The following is a 22,248-nucleotide window of genomic DNA, read 5'->3' on the forward strand; positions in this document are numbered from 1 at the left end:
AGGGTGAAAGGAAGTAAAATTCAATTTTGAAAGAGAGAAAGAAAGAAAGGAAGGAAGGAAGGAAGGAAGGAAGGAAGGAAGGAAGGAAAGAAAGAAAGAAAGAAAGAAAGAAAGAAAGAAAGAAAGAAAGAAAGAAAGAAAGAAAGAAAGAAAGAAAGAAAGAAAGAAAAATCTTTAAAATAAGAAAACTCTCTGTTTTGAAGTTTAATGTTCCAGGTTCGTTGTCAAACTATCAAAGATTAAATCAATAGTTCTGTGTTAGTACAGCTGCGTATAAACTGTATTTCCTGTGGCCCAGATTGATACAAAAAGTAGGTAGTGCATTAGAGCACTCTTAGCATCTTATTCCTTTTTGTAGCAACCCAGAATGAAGTCAGAGGAAGTGGTCTCCCAGTTGAAGATTTATGAGACTTTGTCTCTACTAGAGAAAGCGTGTTTCAGAAGTTCCCAGGCTTAATTTCAAAGGCAAGAAGAAATAATAGAAGGCCCCCTAAAAGGTATTTGCCTTTAAGCACAGCATCTCTTTGTTACTCTGCAGACCATGGCCTTTAGCCTGAAGAATTTCATCCATTCTTTGGGTCCAAAATCCCTACCTCGGATTCTGCAAATCCAGTCTGGCTTTTATGATGAAGGTGAGGTTTAGTCCAAATTATCTATCTGTGTATGCACTTTCGGCATTTATCTAAAGTTGAATATTGTAAGCAGATGATTATGTCAGAACTAGCAGGAACCCTTATATCAATAGATGATAGTATATTAAAATACTCCATGCCATATTTAGACCGCAGCTGACTAGACTGTGATTGTTCAACAATCACACTTGACTAATGACAACAGTCACAGTTGCCTCCCTCCAGTACAGAAATGTAAGTGTAAGTTGTCATTGAACCATGAAGTTATCCTTCATGGTTAACTCAAGTGTCATCAGAATGGATGGCATATATGAGGCATATATGATGGCATATATGAGGCTAGGAAAAAAAATGGAAGTGTTTGAAATAGACCAGCAGATATGTGCTGGGTCCAGACAGTGTATGATTTGCACAGAAGCAGCAATACCAATGGTGTGAACTTTAGCCATAACTCAGAGTATTATACATTTTGTATTTTTTTTTTGTACCGTGATTTATATTTTGTCTCGTGTTCCATTTCAGATTGTATTATTTTTCAGTGTCACTGGAATGTATATTAGGAGGGAAAAGTTAAATGATGGCATGAGAGACAGAGATATGAGGACTGCTTGCTCATGACTACATTCAAAATGTTTCAATAAAACAAAATAAAAAAAGGAAGAAAGTTTGAGGAGGAAGCTTTCGTAATCCCACCAACTTTAGATCATGAGATAGTGGCATTTAAATTTAATAATAAATCAAGTTTTGTACAGTGTTTGATTTAATATCTAGAGGATGTCAACTATCATTTATAACCGTCCAATGTTTGCCTCTGATTTTTCCTTTCTTTTTTTTTTCCTTCATGGGAAAAAGTATGTTCAGGAAAGCCCAATGAAATAGTTATAAAACAACTGCATTCGTAGTCTTGGGGAAGCTTCCTTCTACAAGGATTGCCTAATGAGTCTATATATGGATGCGTAGCACATAAGAATCAGATGTAGTATAATTCAGGAACTGACATATAGAGGAATCATAAATAAATGGTTAAAGTGTTGCGTGAAATTTAGCAATAAATCTGGCTTTATATGTAGAGAGAGAAAAATCCCTGGGTGTCCATTCAATTTTGGGAGATACATTCATGAAAAAAAACACTGTCATTTACTTTTTAGCACCTGTTATTAATAGACATAGTTCTCTGCTAAATGTGACTAGCTGATTCCAAAGAAACAGCAGTTCTGCTCACAATTAATTCATTTTGATTATCCTAGCTTATTTTCACTTAGCTGTCTTTAGTCAAACTGGGTCTATGACTCCCCTGATTCCAGCTGAATTGGAATAGTAAAGGCTTCAGGCCAGCTTGTGTAGGGGATGCCTAGTTAGGAGATTCTGGTCCTTTTCTGAGTCTTTTACAGAAGGAATTAGGGCAAGGGCTGAAAGCTTAACAGTAGCACCACAGTAATATTATTGGATGGATATTATTGGGGGCAAGAAAAGTTGTAAAATACAGCAAAAATCATTTAAGTACTGTCTCACTTAGCAACAGAAATTTTGGCCTCAGTCGTGGACTTAAGTCAAGGATTAACTATATTGCTGAAAAGCAGAAGAGTTTTCCTTTGCCTCCTGGGGTTATTTTGATACTCTTTCCCCCCCCCCCCCCGCGCTGTTCCCTTTTCTCAGAAATGGATTATCATGTATTTTCCCTCAAGTGTTGTCTGCTTATATATCATGTTTATCTACATTCCACTATGCAGTGGGCTAAAAGCTCATCTGATCAGCCACACAAGGAAGCTGAAAAATAGCAGCTGTGAAATAAAACAGCTGTAGTCTTGGGAATGCTTTTTGATGGACAAACAAGCATATCTATGGTGCTACCAGTATTGGATTGGTTGGTCGATTATGTGCCATCAAATCAGTGTTGACTTTTAGCAACCTCGTAGATACATTTTTTTCTCTCTGGCGATCTCTCTGTAACTTGGTCTTTCATGTCTCCTAACTTATACACATCACCACTCTAGCTGAGTCCACCCTCCTTGCTGCTGGCTGTCCTCTTCTTCTCTTTTCTTCCACCTTCAAAGCATTACAGTCTTTTCCAGAGAGTTAGATTTTTGCATTATCTGTCTGAAATAGAATAATTTGAGTCTGGGTCATTTATGCCTCAATTGAGAACTCTAAGTTGATTTGTTTAAAGATCTGTTTGTTTGTTTTCTTAGCTATCTATGTTATCCTCCAACACAACTTCAAAAACATCACTATTCTTCCTATCCTGCTTCTTCAAAGTCCAACATTCCTTTCCATAGAATGTCACAGGACACAGTATCACAGAGTGTACCTGCACTATTCCGATCTTTGTAGGTATAGACATATCAAAGCATCTGAATATCTTTTCCAAGGTCTTCATGTCTGTTCTACCATATGTTAGTCTGTGGCATACTTCTTAACTGTTTGCCTGCTTACTATAGATGGTTGATTCTAAAAGGTAGAAGCTATCCATCATTTTAATAACTTCATTGCCACTTCTAAGGCTGGTTGTTCTACTTGATGTCATTGGTTTGATACTGTGAGCACAACTCAGAGCCGTGCTGTTTTCATTTGGTTCTCTTTTAATACATAACCGTTGCTAGTCATGAGATTGCACAAACTATTCTATTTGAAATCTGACAAAGCCACATTAAAATAAAGAGAAGCCTCAAAAAATCATAATCTATAATTTATTTTCTCACCCTCAATAATTTTAGGAAACTCATGCTTACCCGGGTCAGTAGAAATATTTACAATAAATATATGATGATATGATATTGAGTTCAATAGCAGATAAAGACCAGAAAGAGACATATAAAAGACTGGTTTATAAAGAGTTGCACATGCACCAGGGACCGGTTCTGTGGAGAGAACCGGAGGGGGGCTGGTTTCATGGAGCTTTCATGGACCCAGATGGAGCTTCTCTTGTTTGCTCAGCCCACTTTCTGGCATGCCATGGACCAATGCTAGTACACAAACCCGGTTGGGAACCCCTGTGTTAGAGCTTTATTTTATTTATTAATTAAATGTATATGCCACTCATCTTGTTGTCACAGAACTCTGGGCAGTGTACAACACGATAAAACAATATTATAAAAGAGTAGAACAATAAATATAACATTAAAACCAGCAGAGAAATAGCTAATATGGGAGGGTTATACAGTGGAATGGGGGTGGGATCTTCTCTTTAATTCAATAACCACCTACAGAATGGTAGGCCAAGCAGCTTTCTCTGTTGTTCATTCTTTTGCTTTCTCTCCCTCTCCCTCTCTTGCTGTTCTCAGACGTATAGAAGAACAAAAAAAAAGGGGGGGGAAGGAGTATGTTTCTTTTTTTCCTCCACAAATGAATGGAACAATTTTCTCCATTCATGTTTCTGGGAAGAAGAGAAGCTGTGCTGCATTTCCAGTAAAGCAGCCAGACAGTAGACAAGGACCTGGTCAGCTAATAAATTTGAATGGGTGGATGGACGGAGGGACAGACAGACACACAGACAGATGATAGCAAATTTGTACCCTTGAACCTTTTGCCCCACAGTTTTGCGAGAAGATTAGTCCCATCTCCTATAGGCCTTATCTGCATTGTAAATTTGGTTGACTGATGAAATGAGGAGACAGAAAGTTTCTAGCATTTTGTTCTACTCTAGTATCAGCCCCAACTCTGATTTGGCTGTATCTGAACAGAGATGCTCCATAGTTGTCTGCAGTGGTGGGATTCAGCCAGTTTGCACCACTTCGGCAGAACCGGTAGCTAATTTTTTGTTGCTCAGGCCCAGAATGGACTTCCAGAAGTAGCATCCACACAGAGAACTGGTTGTTCACATATTTGAATCCCACCACTGATTGTCTGCAAAATGAGGTTTATGCATAGATGACATAGATTTTAATAGGCTGTAAGAATAACCTTGGGAGACAAGAGGGAGAGACACAGCCTAGGTGTAACGGTCCGACAAAAGACATCTCAGTCCCTGAAAGAATAGCAGCATGGGAAACATTCAGAAGGGACTCTCCATAACTCTCTGGAAAGAAAAAGCAGAGGAGGGGGAGAGGTCTTTCATACTTTAAAGATTCTGTTAGTGTAATCTTATAATAAAGGTAGTCTTGGTATTTATGGGTTTGGTTTCCTGTCTGAACTACCACAAGGAGCTGACACAGATTGAAAAGGTATTTATTTTGAGACTTTTTTTTTTTTTTTAAGAATTCAGAATTTCTCTAACATTGCAACCCTCCAATCCTTAAAATGCTCAGTGGATGCGATTTACTCCTCTCACAAAAAATAAAAAATTAAGATGCCATGCTTGGTAGACCTCTTTGACCAATGACTAGATCTATGAATTTATTTATCTTTCAAAGATTGCTTGGAGCTTTGCCACCCTGCTTCACCTACACAAACCTACTGTAGGAGTTGGAAGGAGTTTCAACGGTGTTTCAGGTTTACCTGAGTGGGCAACCACAAAATACACTTCTCGGGGCTTATTTTAGGCTTGTCCAAGAAAAGCAAGAGCAAGTTCTAAGTGCTGCAGATAAAAGCAGGCCCTCTGAGACATACCTCATTCTGGGCTTTATCTCTATTCTGTCAAGCTGCTTGCTACTCTCCTCCCTCATTCATGCTACAATTGGACTGCAATATTTTCTACCAGGATGTCCATCTGCTCTAGAAGAGATATTTGATTTGAAAGGGTTGTGTTCTATATGTGACATCAAAATCCCCCCAAATCAGTCTATTAGACCAGGGCTTTTCAACCTTTTCACCCATTGTACCACTTTTAGGATATGGCAACATCCGAGTACCACCAGTCGCCTAGCAAGGGGTCAAAAACTTGATGACTTCCCCCAAAAAGGAAAAACAATGAAGTACAGGTAGTCCTTGACTTACAACAGTTCGCTTAGTGATTGTTCAAAGTTACAGTGGCACTGAAAAAAGTGCCCCCCAAGCCACAGCCGAGCAAGACACCTACCTGCCCACTTGGCGGCGCTCTTCCTCCTGTCTGAGGTTTTCATTGTTGTGAGCTTTCTGTTGAGGATTGGCAGCAGGGGTGGGGGGGTGTTTGGTTTTTATCCCCCCCCCATCTGCTGGGTGGTTGCAGCAGGTTTTGGTCACTTCACATGACCCTGGGACACTGTGACCATCATAAATATGAATCAGTTGCCAAGCATCTGAATGTAAATCACAAGACCCTGGAGATGCTGCAAAATTCCAGCTGATTGGCGCTTCCGCTGAGCCCTGACAGCCCTGCAGCTCCAGTCATCTCTCGCTCAGGCTTGTGAGGTGTTGCCACCGGTTCAGCTCCTTCCCCTCCCCCACTACCACTTTTCTAGGATGGTCGTACCACCTGCCAGGTGCCAATGTACCACAGGTGGTACCCATACCACTGGTTGAAAAGCCTTGTATTAGAGTCCTCCTATTTAGCAACTGCCTCAGACAGTGACCATTAGCAATTGCGATGGTGATAAAGTAACTTTGCTACCAGAGCCCACATTTATAACCTTTGTAGCTTCTCTTTCTCTCTCTTTGTCACATACTTACCATTACAGTCAGTTAGTACACATTATCCTCTGCTTGACCCATTTTTTCCTTCCCCCCTTTGCAGAGCAGAAATCTTGCCTAAATAAGCTGCCTCTTCCTAAGTTGCTTTTCTCCGCTTCCCTAAAAAGTGTTAATTGGAAGTTAACATGCTCAGTTTTGTGACCTTAATGAGTTGATTAGAACCCTCTGGCAAGCTTGGAGCTGTAAGGATGTTAGGCAAACAGCTGGCCAAGTGCATTGTTTTTGATATGTATTCCCCATAGTGTGCCTGCTTACTCTCTTGCCATCCCTTCCTCTCCAATGGATGCAAATATAAACACTTTTGCTAATTACCTCAGCCTCGGGTGAGTATTCTAAAGAACAAGGAGGTGGTGAAAAAATAGCTGTAAGATTTGTCCTTTTACCCAGCTTCCTCACAAGTCACATTCTGGTTTGTTTAGGATCACCTGGCTGTTAGGGACTCATATCCTTCTGATGCTATAAATCAGGCATCTCCAAATTTGGCCACTTTAAGATTTATGGACTTCAGTTCCCAGAATTCTTCAGGAATCCTGGGGAATTCTGGGAGCTGAAGTCCACAAGTCTTAAAGTGGCCAAGTTTGGTGACCCCTGCTATAAACAAACAAACAAACAAACAAATAACACAAATAAATAGCTGAAGTAAAATCTTAAGCACAGTTGTGGTCACAGGATTTTTCCACTTAGTGTCTGCTTGGTTTAACAACTGAATCACCAGTACACTTCTGGGCACTAAATGAGGACTAGATGTACCATAGTTTCCATAGTTATTTTAGTAATTGTAATCAAACAGGCCCTCATAACTCGGTTGCAAAGATCTGGAATGCCGCTATGAAGTACCAAGACTTTGTTTTTTTCTGCCACTGCAAATTTTTGCATCCCAAGAAGCATGTACTGATTTCCCAACTGTTTCACACTGCCAAAATACCTGATACCATTTGATTCATTCAAATGCTGAATACCCAAATCTATTCAGGTTTTGTTACATCAAACTATGCTCAATATAAAGCTGTACAACAAATCTTTCAAGAGGCATCATTTGTTGCCAGCTACACATAAAATATTTCTCATTTTTCTCTCCCCTGGTCATTATTTCATAATCAGTACTGAAGAAATGAATAAATAAGGTGATCTGTTTAAGCATAAATATAACTTTAAAGAACTTTAATTTACTGAAACTCTCTCCTCCAAGGAATCAAATATATGTTGATACTGAATAAGCTAAGGAGGTTATATGCCAATCGATTTCAAGGAAATGAATTTGTATTCCCCACGTTATAAATGCATTCCTTTTAAAAATATACAAAATAACAGTTTTATAGACAACGGAATTTTCTCCTGATGTAAGGTTGTTAAACAGGGGCATGTTTCCCCTGAGAAAGGTGGATACGTCGAGAACCATGTATTCAGATTGAAATACCAAGATCTCTAAAAATATATAGAATTAACAAAAAAAATTGAGATAGAAAAGTGCTGTGTTATTTGAGATGGGGGGGAAGCAATCTTGAAATCAATTGAAGCTCCATTTGTAAGCAATATTAGAATTGTTTCAATTACAAACCACTCAGATTATTTCGTTGTTTCTAAAAATATCCTCTTATTTGGGTACTTCTTTTAAAATGGCCTATAGTTTTTGGTGCCTTTGAGTCAATGTTGGCTCCCGCCAACTGCCTGCACAAGTCCCTGCAGTTTTCTTGGCAGCATTCTCAGAAATTGCCATTGCCTCCTTTATGGGGCTGAAAGAGAGTGATTGGCCCAAGATCACTTAGCTGGGTTCATGTCTAAGGCAGGACTAGAATTCACATCTCCCAGTTTCTTTTTTAAAAATACATTTTATTAACTTTTTACAATAACATTCTTTAGTACTTAGTAAACAGTGTGCTGTCTGGGTTCATATGTTTAAAAAACAATCAATAATAATTAATTTCTATAATTCCATAATCAATATGTTAATCAGTGATATATTTCGTTGATCTTCTCTTCATCCAATGGTATTGTTCTTTTATCAACATTTAGCAAATATCATTCTTAAATACATGTAAAGTTAAATATAAACCTTTTTCTTGTATTTATACAAATAACAGTAAAATCAGTACATAGCATGTTTTTTGGTCAGTATATATTTCAGTTGTATTTATTAAATTACTATATGTCCACTTTTCAAAATTCTTATTTAAACTTAATTTCCCCTCTGTATTCAAACCATTCTTATCAGTCATAGTTTTCTCAAAGTTAATAACCTTTAAATATCCAACCTTTTCATTCATATACATCATCCCAATATTTTCACATTTCATATATTATAAAAATTACTATACTACTTTTATGTCTTATCTCTCTTAGTATAGACCTCTTTATATCCATAATTTATCTATTCTTTTAACCATATTCAAACAAGTATTTAATCATATAGTACTCCCTCAAGTAGATTGCATCAAATCTCTCAAATCTGATTCTAGGCTTCTTCTTTTGCCAAGTAGTTTTCCAAATTAGTGTATTCAACTTGCCCAGGAGTTTTTCCTGTATTTTTGTGAATGCTGTTGGGAATAGAAAAAACAAGTTAGGTAAGACATGTATTTTTTGTCTCCCAAACTTTAATGATTGTCCTGGTTGCTCTATAGTCCATTTTGTTAGATTTTATTTCCAATCTTCAAGTTGATTTTGAGGTCCTGAAATATAGAATATCTTTTCCATTTCCATTGTTACGGTAAAACCTTGCAAGTTCTTTTTTTTTTGTATTAGTTTGTAGCTCTTCATCTATAGTTTCTCTTTTTGTGTCACTGACCTCTGATTTATATTCTGCTATCTGGTCTATTTATTCATTCTTTTTCATCATTTTCTGAGAAATTTTTACTTGTAAGTTTAAGTTGGAAATGTGCTCGTTTATGCCATCAAAGTTGTTTTTAATCTCATCATGATTTGAAATTATTGTCATCTGAATCTGTCGCAGCATTGCATACATTTCCTCCTGTAAAGTATTTGCCTTGTCTTGAATTATTGCTCCTGCAGATCTCTGATGTTCCAGGCTGGGGCCTTCAAAAGAGGATATTAGATGTAATTTCCTGCCACTTTTTAAGGTGTGCAGCATCCATTTTATCTCCCCCTTTCAGATAATCTTTCACTGGTACCATAGTCTCTGTGTTTCGCCTTTTAAACCAGCCAATCTTAAAGTCCAAACAACCAAATTTTATATAGTTCTTATCTTTTTATGTATGTTTTTTTATAATCCAATTATAAAAAAAATCATCAGAACTCTTTCAGATGTAAAATCTTAACATTTATTCTTAATTTTCAGATTTATCCAGACTATAACATTATTAATTTCATTTCAATGTATTTCTTTCCTCCATGAAGTTAATTTGCTACTTCCATCTATGGAAGGGTAGGGGTATAATCCCCTCCCTTCTTACTTTTGGAGGATTTCTTACTTTGAGGATTTTTTCCAGGGAATCAATTATAAAATAGAAGAGAGAAAATCAATGTTCTCACCTAGTTCACCATTATTCTGGTTTGTGCTCTTGGACTTCAGCTGCTGGTAGCTTGGGCTAGATACTGATGTGCAGCTAGCCTTTCTCCTGTCTGGTTGGAGAGCTCCCCCAGAACGAGTGGATTGACCACCATCATTCCGCAAGCATCAGGTGCCCCTTCTTCTTCATTGCCTCTCCAGGGTGACTTTTGACTCATTTAGGGTTCCCTGGCAGGGCAAAATCAGCCGTGGGGTGCAGAACCCCATGATCTCTCAGCCGTGTCACTACAGGGCAGAACCAGAAGTCCCACATCTCCCAGTTTCTAGCTTGGTGCCTTAATTACTATGCCAAACCTGTTCTGTTCTATACAGTAGAGTGACTGCTAATGTTTTTTTTTTCAATTAGCCATAAACAATTAGAAAATATTAGATGCTAACAGTGCTGATGGTTCACAAAATTACATACAAAGTTCTAGCAACAAGTTAAACAAATAGTTTCCAGACGAATTGCAGAAGAGAAGAGAGAGAAATATTTGCTTCTTTCAGAAGCTGCCATGCCTCCTTAGAAGCAGATGAAGATTTACGTTAGCAAGTCTTAAAGTAATTATATTGGTTCTCACTCACCTTGATATTTGCAGCCAAACTAATAGATGATATCTAAATTGTGCATTAAAGATGAAAATGTATTGTTTCTCAAAGATGAAACAGTAGGATGTGTAGAACTGTATTTTAATACTGCTAATAAAATCAGTAAAATTTCTTTATCTTCAGGCCATAGCACAGAAGTGCTGCTTGAGCAGGGTCCGTAAGATTATCTGGGACACTACACATCCTCTTCACGACTTGTTTTCCTTGTTACCTTCTGGGAGGAGGCTTTGTGGTATCCGAAGCAGAACATCCAGATTCAGCCAGAGTTTCATTCCATACAGCATTAACCTTGCGAACTCTCAAGCTTCCTTCTTCCATTATATATTCAATATGGACAAAATTTAATATTTATTTGCTATGTATATGTAGAGATGTGGGTCTATACATACATTGTTCGTAGTATGTTTAGGTGTGTGTCATGTATGTGTTTTACTTTGAGAGCGGGCAACTAAATTTCATTTTTGATGTGTGCCATTGTGCCCACAGTATAAAAATGACAGTAAAGGTTATCTTATCTTATCTTATTTTATCTTATCTTATCTTATCTTATATCTTATCTTATCTTATCTTATCTTATCTCTTAGGTTCGATGTATGAAAAGCTTGGCCATGAATGTTGCTTGTCCACAGGTGATGTGATTAAAGTTGCTGCATTAGAAATTAAAAAAATCCTTGCAAGTAATCTAGGAGGTGAAGATGCAAGCATACAGTCCACTACAGTAGCACTACCTCTAAATTTTCCAGGTACAGTACAGTATTTTTCTTGTTTGATAAGAAAGTCAGTAAGCAAAGAAAAAGAACATAAAACAGTTTTGAAGTAGTTATTTTCCAGGTGTCCCATCTTTTTCTCCTAAATTAATCTCTGTGATATATAGCAGTCAGCCTTATCTAAAAGATAAACAATTATGGATCAAATAATAATAATAATAATGATAATCCTAAGTCCCAAGTCAACACCAACATTTTACATCATTACATTTTATAGAGAAAAACCAGGTCTTTAGAGATAGCAATGTATTTACAACAGCATACAATTGCCTCCATAAATGCTATGATATCAAAAGTTATAATTCAACCACACAACCAAAATTAATTTTCATTTCCTGGTTCTCCAAATTTCTCACTAAACCAGGGGTGTCAAACTGCTGGCCCGTGGGCCGGATGCATCATCCAGAAGCCACGCAATGGCAAAACCATCCCGATACATTGTGCGACGTCATATGACGTCACGAGTTTGACATGTCTGCGCTAAACCTTCTTCTAGGGCAGCATGCTGGCTGGGGAATTCTGGGTATTGAAATCCATAAGTCTTAAAGTTGCCAAGGTTGGAAACCCCTGCTCTAAGGAAAAAAAGAAAAGGAAACAAAGAAAACATTTTCCAAACATAAATAGGTGCTTTTCCCTCTATCCCTCCATCCCCTTGTTCTAATAAAATAGTTTCAGTGGATCTGATTAAGATGGAAATAAAAACACTTTTCAGGGATTTCATTTGCAGAACTTTTTGCTTCTTAATATTCCACAGCTGTAATTAGAACTAGATGACCCAAATCCTGCCATTCCTAGGTACAAAACTCATTTGTATAGCTGCCACTCACTACTGTCACCATTCATCACAATACAGGTAGTCCTTATGACCAGCTATTTAACAACCATTCAGTTTTACAACAGACCTCTCCAGAGTTATCTAAGTCCCATTTTCATAGTTATGATGGCCACACACACACACAATCACAGGGTCATATTTGGGCACCTGGCAACTAGGATCACTGTTATGGTTGTTTGCAGTGTCCTGTGATCACATGACAGAAATTTGTGATTATTATTATTTTTCAGCATTTACTTCCAGTTTCCAGCAAAAAATGCCCATTGGGGAAAATGGGTTTGCTTAACGACCCTCATAAAAAACTTTGTAACTTTGAATCCTGTCACATGTTACCACAACTTACAACCACAACTAAATTTCCGGGCTCAATTACATTCATAAGTCAGGACTACCTGTAGTTTCTTGTTCCAAAATCCTGGCCAAAAGCTCCAACTATGATTCCCTGCTATCTCTTTCCTCAGAGAGAGCAAACTCTGATCTTTACCTCTTCCTGGAGAAAGAATTCTTTCTAGCCACTCAAAAGTTAGAATAGAATAGAACAATATAAAGCAAGTTGAACAGAGAGCTATTAATAGTATTGTATGTCTGCATTTTCTATAAGGCAGTGTTTAAGAAGCTTGCTAAATAGTCCTAAAAAAGGGAGATGGATCAGAAACAGCAACATGGAAAGTGTGGTCCTGCCCATTGTGGGCTGCATCTGTAGCTTTAGCCTTACTCACAACTGGCCTCAGACCTCTTTATAATTGGCGTTATTCCTTGAAGTTATTTAAGAGCCAATTTGATAAAGTAGCTAACCTAGAAACCAGGAGAATGTAAGTTCTAGTCTTGCCTTAGGCATAAAAAAAGTAGCAGGGTAACTTCACATCAGTCCCTCTCTTTTAACTCAACTCACTTAACAGAGTTGTTGTTATCGTTATTATTGTTGTAGAGACAATCGGAAGAGGAAGGAATATTAACTAGATTGTATTCACTGCCTTGAGTTGCATATGACATAAAGGTGGGATTTCAAAAATCTTAGAAAAAAAAGCAAAGGTGGAACTTTGTCTCTAAATCACAGATGAATTGTTACTTGTATACATTCATGTTCAAAAGTCACATGGTTCAATATTTTGCAAATGAAGTAGCTTAAATATTTGGGAGATAACATTTCAATTTTTAATTTGGCAAATAAAAATGAGCAAGTGTCACCATAATAGATAATTTTACAGCATGCTCAAATGTGCATACCCATGCACCCACATGTAAATCTACAGTACATATATGTACATTTTCTTTGTTTTTACAAAAACATTGCCATCTTCTTCTAATTTAATAGAAATTTCCTGAGCTCATGCATCTGTAAATATAAAATGAATGTTCAGTAATGTTTGATGTTTGCATAAAGTTAACACCTGTTTTCCAATTTGAAAATTGCCTTTGAAGGGCTTTGCAGGGTAATGGCTGATAAAACCCCATACATCAATGTTGAAGAAATTGTGAACAAAGTCTGGATTGGGCCAACACAGCAGGAACAACCATGCTTCTGTTGCTCTAAGGATATCCAGGTAGAAAACCTGACCATCAAACAGGGGGAGAAAATTGTATTTATGTCTGTAGAAGATCACAATGAGACCCTTACCGTGAATTGTGAAATAAAAAGGGATGGCCAGGTACATGCCTTTCTTTTGCCACGTTCTCAAGAAGGAGATTTCTATGAATGTCAAGATGACCGAATATACACCCTGGAAGAGATTGCCCAATGGAAAATCCCAAAGAGCCGCACACGTGAAGTTCTGTTCCTTAATACTGGTGATGCTGGACAATCTCCTGAGTTGCCGCCTAAGAGTTTTGGAAGCTGTGTAATTCTGGAAGCTATATATGAAGTCCACGCTGTAATGAAATGTAAGTTAATAAATCAGAAACGCCAAAGTGTTTCAAAGGCAAAAAGATAGAAACTCGATCATTTGAACAGGTTAATAAAACTGAAGAGTAAATGATTTAGCTCTAGTCTATTTGTAATTCAGTCTCATGCCATGTTTTATCCTAAGATTTGAAATAACCTTTTTTTGGCTAGTGACACTATGGGCTGCATGAATGTGCTGGTAGCGTGTGCTTTTCGTCCCCACATTTAGGACAGACGGAAAATGAAATAGGTATAGTTTAAAAGTTGCCATTATTCCGGAGATGTAATTTTCTGCTGGAATGATCTGAGATGCATCCACTTTGGTAAATCTTTTTTACCGCTTTGGGAAAAGATAACAACAAGGTTCTTTCTCTCTGTTTTTCTCTTCCTCTTTGTTCTGCTTCCTTCTGATTGGAGGATTCTTAGTTTTTCTCTTCAGCCTTTCTGGCTCTCTCTCCCTTAATTTGACCACACGTTTCTCCCTCCATGAGGACAAAAACCTCAGAGTTGTAGGATTTCTATAATAACATGTGATCAAGTGATAATTATGTGCCACCAAGCTGTTTCTAATTCCAAGTGACCCCATAGACTTAATCTACCTATCTGTCCCATACCTGTTGTTTTAGTTCTCCTAAGAGAACTCATTGCCACTGAACTTGCCTCCCAGCTTTCCCAGCCTTTGAGCCTGTTCCAGGTCATGCATGTGTAGTGTTGGAGTCTTCCTTCTACAAGGATTGCCTAATATATGGACAAGTAGCAAATAAGGATCAGATATAGTATAATTCAGGAACTGACATGTAGAAGAGACATAAATAAGTGATCAAAGTGTTGCATTGTATTTAGTAATAAAGCTGGCTTTGACCTGATCAATTGAAATAAGTGTGCATCTGAAAACAGACCTGCACCGTTGCTAGACATGTACAGGAAAAAACCTTCTTGGTCTGCACTCAATACCTGGAGATGCATTCATGAAAAAGTCATGCTAATGTGGCTGGCTGATTCCAAAGAATTGCTTAGCCTGTCAATCCTATGCATATTTTAACCTGGCTTTCTCTACCTGAGCTGGGATGTTGATTCCTTCAAGGTATGCTAGGACAGGGCTTTTCAACCAGTGGTACAGGTACCACCTGTGGTACATTGGCACCTGGCAGGTGGTACGCGACCATCCTAGAAAAGTGATAGCAGGGGAAGGGAATGAGCTGAACCGGTGGCAGCACTGCACAAGCCTGAGCGAGAGATGGCTGGAGCTGCAGGGCTGTCAGGGTTCAGCGGAAGCACCAGGATCAGCGCCAGACTCCAGCTGGAACTCAGCGCTGATCCTGGTGCTTCTGCTGAGCCCTGAAGAAGCACCAATCAGCTGGAAAGTAGCACTGATTCTGATGCTTCTGCTGAGCCCAGAAGAAGCACCGATCAGCTGGAATGTTGCAGCATCTCCAGGGTCTTGTGATTTACATTCAGATGCTTGGCAACTGATTCATATTTATGACGGTCACAGTGTCCCAGGGTCATGTGAAGTGACCAAAACCTGCTGCAACCACCCAGCAGATGGGGGAAATACAAACCAAACATGCCCCCAACCCAACCCCGTTGCCAATCCTCAACAGAAATGCTAACGCTTTTTCTGCAGTCTTAACTAGCCCACTAAAGTTTGTGTCTGTCCTGTTTGGTTGCTGTGCCAAACCAGACAGTTACTGAGATCCAAGTGACAGACCAAATAATTCCTCTGTAGAACCATATCAGCAGATCCTTGGGCAACCTGAGCCTTCTGAGTTGACGCAGGAAGAATGTTCTTTGCTGTGCAAATTGTAAATTATTATTAAATTATTACTAGTAAATTATTTGTAAATTATTAGAATATGTTACAATAATGAAGAGAATATGTAATTCAGGATTGAACTGTTGGACTCTTGGTGCCAAATAAACTTTTAAGTGAGAGTTTTGTATCTTCAGAGGCCTCTCTGATTTTTCCCTGGTGCTTGTCCCTTTATGGGTTTTCTGTTCCTCTTTGCAACTTTTCCTCTCACGGTTGTATCCTTAGCAGTGAGTTTTGGAGGAGAGAGGGCTATTGAAGTGGTCATTCTAAAAATATTGTATCGCCAGAGGTAGCTGTATATTTTACATGAAAGGCCAGAAGCAAGAAAATCATTGCCACCATCATCATTATCATTATCCTTGATTATGCAGTGGCTGTGAACATGAAACCAGAAATACATGAAAGGAGCTTTCATCTTCATAAAACAGCAAGTTTTATAAGCAAACGTTACTGCAATTTTATAAGCAAAGGTCAATTACTTGCCTACGTCTAACTATTTTCTGTTAGGCTATGCATACAGAATATGTGAGATGCGCTAGATCAGAGGTCTCCAAAATTTGGGGCACCAGGGACCAGTTCTGTGGAGAAAGGTTTTTCCACAGACCGGAGCATGCGTGGTTTTGTGTGCTGCTTGCATCCCACAGATCAGGCTTTTCTTGTTTGTGCGGACCAGTTGCTAGCATGTTGCAGCCCAGTATCGGTCCACAGACCGAGGGTTGGGGACCCCTGCGCTAGATGACTTAGAATTATCGATAGGTTTCTTAGTACTATTTATTACTTTATTATTCCCCTATGATAGTACATATTTGTATAGCTTACTTTCAGAAGATCTGTCCTCACTGTTAAATTTAAGAAATACTGACATTCTTAACAGACAACAAACTTAATTCCAGCTTAATCATTCTATCAGCTGATCCAGACTTTTTGCCTGGCCTGTTGCCAGTATGGGCCACTCATGTTTTCCTGAGTACACAAACAGATGATGTCATCTTCCTTCCATACCTAGTCTACTGCAATTGCATCCCATGGCTGGGTTTTTCAGCTTCCATTGAAACTGATGTTTTCTGACTCAAGACTTTTTAAGCCCTTCAAAACAGATGACTACAGCTCTTTGTCCATCCTAGTAGCAGCTTCAGCTCTGACTGGCTGCAGTCCCTAGCATAGCTTCCCCCTTACTGTGGCTGGCCATTGTTATAGGCAGCTGGGTTGCTAGGCTGTTGTGTTCTCTGCTGATCAACAGTTGCTGGTATTTTACCTCCAATAATCTTTTACCTGGTTCAATACTGGCCCATTCAGTCCTAGAAGCTCATATATCCCTCAGTTCTTTTATCTCCCAATGGTCACCTTCCTTATAGTTTCTGGACAGGTGAGGCATTTTCCCCTTGCTTTTCTAGCCCTTTATTCTACTGCTGTAGAGATTTCTTCCCCTTTCCTTTATTCTTAAAAATATCTTTATATTACAACTTTATTTCTATTAAGCAGAGACATTCTTCCTTGATATTTCCAATGGTTCTTCCAACCGAAGGAGATGGGAGGAAAAGAACAACTTCTTCCCTATTGTTGTGACTACTGTCGCATCAGAGCAATTATGGTACCACAAGGGGGGGGGGCAGAAAAAAAGGAAGGATGCACCTTTATATCAAAGGAAATATATGGAAGGGGTATATGAAGGCTTCCATGCATGCAAACATCTAGGAAAGGAAAGGAAAGGAAAGGAAAGGAAAGGAAAGGAAAGGAAAGGAAAGGAAAGGAAAGGAAAGGAAAGGAAAGGAAAGGAAAAGAAAGTCATGGAAACCAGTGAGAAGGGAACAGCACCTAAAAGGAAAAAAAAAAAAAAAACAGGCATTGGGAGATGGTTCACAGGAACCAGTGAGCAAATTTTGCTTTTCCTGCATGGATGGAAAGACAAGAAACTGGGAATGATCATATAGGGCTTGTGGTGGCCATAATCTACACTGAGCTCCAGTGTGGGCTCATGGCTATCTCACTACAAGTCAGACTGGAATGTCTGAAGTTGGCTTAAGAAACAGCCAGGAGTTGCCAGTGAGACTAACAACTTAGGCTGCAATATGGAATTGCCCAAATAAAACTTATTATGCAGCTGCCTGCCTTTTCTGATGACTTTTATGGAGGTGAGAGGTTCACCTGATTGCACCTTTCCTTGATCATTTCCCTCAATATTTCACAGCTTCTCTGCAAAAGCAATGCTGTAGACTGCTTTATAATAATGCAATGTGACATGGTTTATAGCAACTTATCCTACCACATAACCTACACAGCAACAAGAAAAAGACAGCAAAGGGAGAGGAAGTTTCCTTAAGGATATCCAAATGTATTACAGAAATGAGCATGATTCTAGATTTAGAGTTAGCATTTTAAAGCTTTCTCCTAATTGAATATCAGGATCAAGCTTTACATATATATTTTCAGATAAAATAGTTATGTTGTATACCTGCATCTTCTAATATATGCTTCAGTTACTTTTCTGTTTTCTAACACATCAAAGAAATTTACAAAAAGTTCACATAATCCCATTATTTTAAGCAACTCCCCATTTAATAACCAATGATATGCATAGAAAAATGTTTAATTTTTATATAAAAAGGCTGTTGGGTAATTAGCACCATTATATCATTGACAATTGACCAGAACTTTGTTTCTTTTTTTCTTTTCCAGTTCAAAAAGAAATCGTTCATTTCCATTCTGACTTAGATGTTGAAGTTGAAGACGTCACTGACCATTACAATATTCATACTTTTCTCCAGCCATTATCAGTGAAAGATGTATTAGAAAAGGCAGGGACCGGATCCCCTTTTGTTGTTGCCGTAATTGAAGATTCCATTTTAAACAAGCATTCTTATAATTTTCTGTGTTCTGGTAGAGAAATAGTAATTTACAAAAGGTATCAGGCTGGAAGAATCTTAGCATCTGAAATCAAGAATAATTCCTCTAAAAGATATTTTTTAATTCCTGCGAGCTACAAAGGTAAATTCAAAAGAAAACCTCGCAAATTCCCAACTGCCTATGACCTGGAAATAGCAAGGAACACGAAGGAAAAGCTTCATGTTGTTGCTACCAAAGCTTTTGACTGTCCTCATGAAGAGATGTGCTCTGTTTCTGTTGGAGATGAGTTTTTGATTCCCAAGTACCAGAAAAGCCAAGTTGTTGAATGTGGAAGGAAGTGTGTGCAGTCTGCATTACCTTGTGAACAAATTATCTTGGCAAAGAAAGTCAATAAGACCATTCTTCTTCCAATGTTCATGGAAGGAGGCTTCAGTGAAATAGTGCATGACAGGAATCAATATGATCTTTCAGAGCTTTGCAACAATTTCCACCTTCCGTTAAATGTCACAGTTGGCATAAGGGATCTTTCCACCCGGGATGATATTTTGGCTGGCATTCCCTGTCTGCAGCTTGAAGAGGAAATCAACGATTCTTATTTGTTAATCAGCAATCTCAATAATCCCACAGAAATTTGGGAAGTTTCTGTGCATTGTTTAAATATGTCTTTCCAATTGCTGAGAGAATATCCAGAAGATACTGCACATTTCCCAATAAAGTCAATTGTAGAAGAGATTACAGAAGACAAGTACTATATGATGAGAAAATATAAAAATCAAGCCACAACCCCTCCACCCAGACCTCCTAAAATACACATTGTAGAAGAATCCAAATCATCTTTTCCCATTATTCCAGTTCACCATTTTTTTGATACACCAGAAGATGACAAGATAGACGACACATAGAAAGGTACTAGTTATAAAACAGAAACCCAGATTCTCCTTTTATTACATGCCTAGTTATTGTTATTGTTCTGAAAACCATTTACTTTCACATTTGTGTGTTCCAGACTGATAGTGGTTTTGATCACACCCTGGTTTCTTTAGATTTCTAATTCATTTTATTTATGTACTGCATTTATACCTGCTGCAATTACAATACTCTTGTTATTAAGCCATCTTGGTTTCCCCACTGGGCTGATACGTGTTGTTTATTTTTATTTATCCTATGGCAATGTTACATTAGCCAGGAGACTACTGTGTTAATACAGAACAGTAGTTTGGCTGCTTGAGACTGTTGGTTCATGCTTGGGCGCTTTCCAAATTATGCCAGAGGGGGCGATCTAGCTCCATACCAGAAAGAAGAACAAGAAACTTTCCTGCACCATCATCTGGGCCTTCTCCCTCCAGAAAAGCTGCCTCACAAATGGGCATTGCAACCAGGAAGGTCTAGCATCAGCAGGATTCTAACCATCCATATTAAGCACTGGCTTGTCTCCCCACCAAAGTTTTTTATATAACATGATCTTGAACTGCTAGGTGGGCAGAAACTGAGGCAAGCGACAGGAGTCCGACCTGCCCTGTAGTAGTAAGACTCGAATCACTGGACCAATATCATCTCCAGCATCATTAAGCCACTGAACCACTGCCCTTCTATATATGTTGTGATTATGGGAGGATAAATGGACTGTTACAACAAACTATTCAACCTGGCATAAAATATAGATTTATATTTTGAGAAGTTTTCCTTTATATTTTTTTCTCTCTTTCCATGACTAATTACTGAAGGCCAGAAAAAAATAAGGGAGAAGGTGAAGATGTCATTCTTTATCTTTTATATGTCAGTTTGCCTGATCACACAGAATTTCTGGCATGCAAAATCATATTTCTCTTTATCGCATAGGCAAACATCATTCAGAAATAGCACAGTTCACGGAGAGTTGTATCATATAATTTGTAATATGTAGTAAGGTGTCAATAGAAGAATGTATCTAATATGCCTAATTTCTCTTTGTCATAAATGATAAGTAGGTAATTATCAGAAGAAGGTAGAAAGAATTGTTAGTTAGTTGTCATCAAACCAGATTGGATTTTGTGGTCAATGCTCATCTTTTTGCCCTGTCTTGGGTAGTAACATTTCAGTAATCTGTTTGATTTTGTCCATTCACATTATTCATTGCCTGCCTTTTCTTCCACTTTCCCTAATTCCTGCCAAAAGAAAATATCTTTTTCCCTAGTCCGTCATCTTCTCACATCAACTAGTGTGAGTAGGGACGTTTCTGCTTGCTGATCACAGCTTTAAGTGAGCAGCCAGCCTTTATTTGATCCAAAATTGATTACTGCTAGTTGCTTGCACTTCATGGTAGTTTGAGTAAATATCTCCAAGACTGCATCCATCTTCTTTCTCCTGTTCTTTCTCAGGGTCCAGCTTTCACAGTTGTATATTACCACTGGAAAACTATGACTTTAATTATTCTGATGTTTTTGACACTGAAAATTCTTTATCCTTCCTGCTCTTACCTAAAATTGTCATTGCTTTATTCCCAAAGATTAATGTGCTATTTATTTCTCCAGCACACTCCCATCTTTATCTATTTTGAAGCCAAAGTCAACAAAACTATCTATATTTCATTGTCAAATATAAGTTTACTAAGCATACTGTTAACATTGTGTTTGTCTTCTTAATACTTAACATTAAATTGGGTTATTTTTCACTTTACATTTTTATTTCACAAGACGTTGTTCAAAATCGTCTATACTTTCAGCTAACAAAGTGAAGTTTCCTGCATATCTGATTTTGTCAGCCTAGTTTTGATTTATGCTGTCATCTCTTCCAATCCTGTCATGATATATCCACTGTTAATTTTAAAAATTATGGGAATAACATATTCACTCCCTTTCCTATTTTGAAATCATTTTATTAAAGTTAGCAAATACAAAGATGAAAGAGTAATACAAATTGAAAAAATATAAAAGGTAAAGTCAAGAAAATAGAAGTGCAAAGAGATAGAAAAAAGAAAATGAAAAAATAAAGAAAAAAGATATATAAAAGATGATTTTCCCCTCCCTCCAGATAAAGATAAACAACTTCAATAATATAACTCCTTCTCTAGTATTTCAGTGTTTAAAATCTCTTCTTCTGATATCTTATTCCTTATCAATAATCAGATTGTAAAAACTCATAATTCAGTTCTAATCAGGAAAAGTCTATTAAGAACCAAAAATTGTAACTTATTTATTTTAACCTGAATCAAATAAATCAATTTTGTATTCTAACTTATCACTTTTCTATGAACTAAAGCAAAATAAATCTCTCCTCATTTATAAACAGATATTTGAAACCTTGTCACTCAGTTCTGATCAAAATGAAATTCCATTAATAGTGGTTACCCAAAACCACTATGTAGATAGATAGATAGATAGATAGATAGATAGATAGATAGATAGATGATAGAGATAGAGCACACAGATATTACATAACATGTTTACCTTGTGATGAATACAGTACATGTGTATGTCATTTTATGGTAAACCGTCTAGAGTCATCATATGAGAGACAGCCATGTAGATCCTGTTGAAAGAAAAAAAGAACGAAAGAACTAGAGAGAGAGAGAGAGAGAAAGAAAGAAAGAAAGAAAGAAAGAAAGAAAGAAAGAAAGAAAGAAAGAAAGAAAGAAAGAAAGAAAGTCAGTCAGGAGGAATACATGCACTGGGTTAGTAATTGATGCATTCTCTTGCGTTTCTTTGGTCTGGTATAGGTATATACTCCTTTTTCCCATGCAGTCTTGTGCCATATTTATCAATACACCAACAGTACCAAAAACAGTGATGATCACTTGACTCTTTTACATTCAAGTGAAATTTATATTGATTTTCATCCAGTA

The 22,248-nt window shown here is 37.7% G+C and overlaps 1 protein-coding gene across 1 annotated transcript; it reads left to right on the plus strand.

Annotated features, from left to right (window-relative positions):
- Positions 1 to 219: 219 nt before the first annotated feature.
- Positions 220 to 21,863, plus strand: THEMIS (thymocyte selection associated). The gene is made up of 4 exons (XM_039324893.1): positions 220 to 632; positions 10,872 to 11,030; positions 13,312 to 13,770; positions 18,261 to 21,863. The coding sequence occupies exons 1-4, from the start codon at positions 542 to 544 to the stop codon at positions 19,328 to 19,330; spliced, it is 1,779 nt and encodes a 592-aa protein (XP_039180827.1). The 5' UTR covers positions 220 to 541; the 3' UTR covers positions 19,331 to 21,863.
- Positions 21,864 to 22,248: the final 385 nt, after the last annotated feature.

The sequence above is a fragment of the Crotalus tigris genome, unplaced genomic scaffold (assembly GCF_016545835.1).
Source record: "Crotalus tigris isolate CLP2741 ecotype Arizona unplaced genomic scaffold, ASM1654583v1 scf7180000017611.44802233496:7321179, whole genome shotgun sequence".
Classification (NCBI taxonomy): Eukaryota; Metazoa; Chordata; class Lepidosauria; order Squamata; family Viperidae; genus Crotalus; species Crotalus tigris.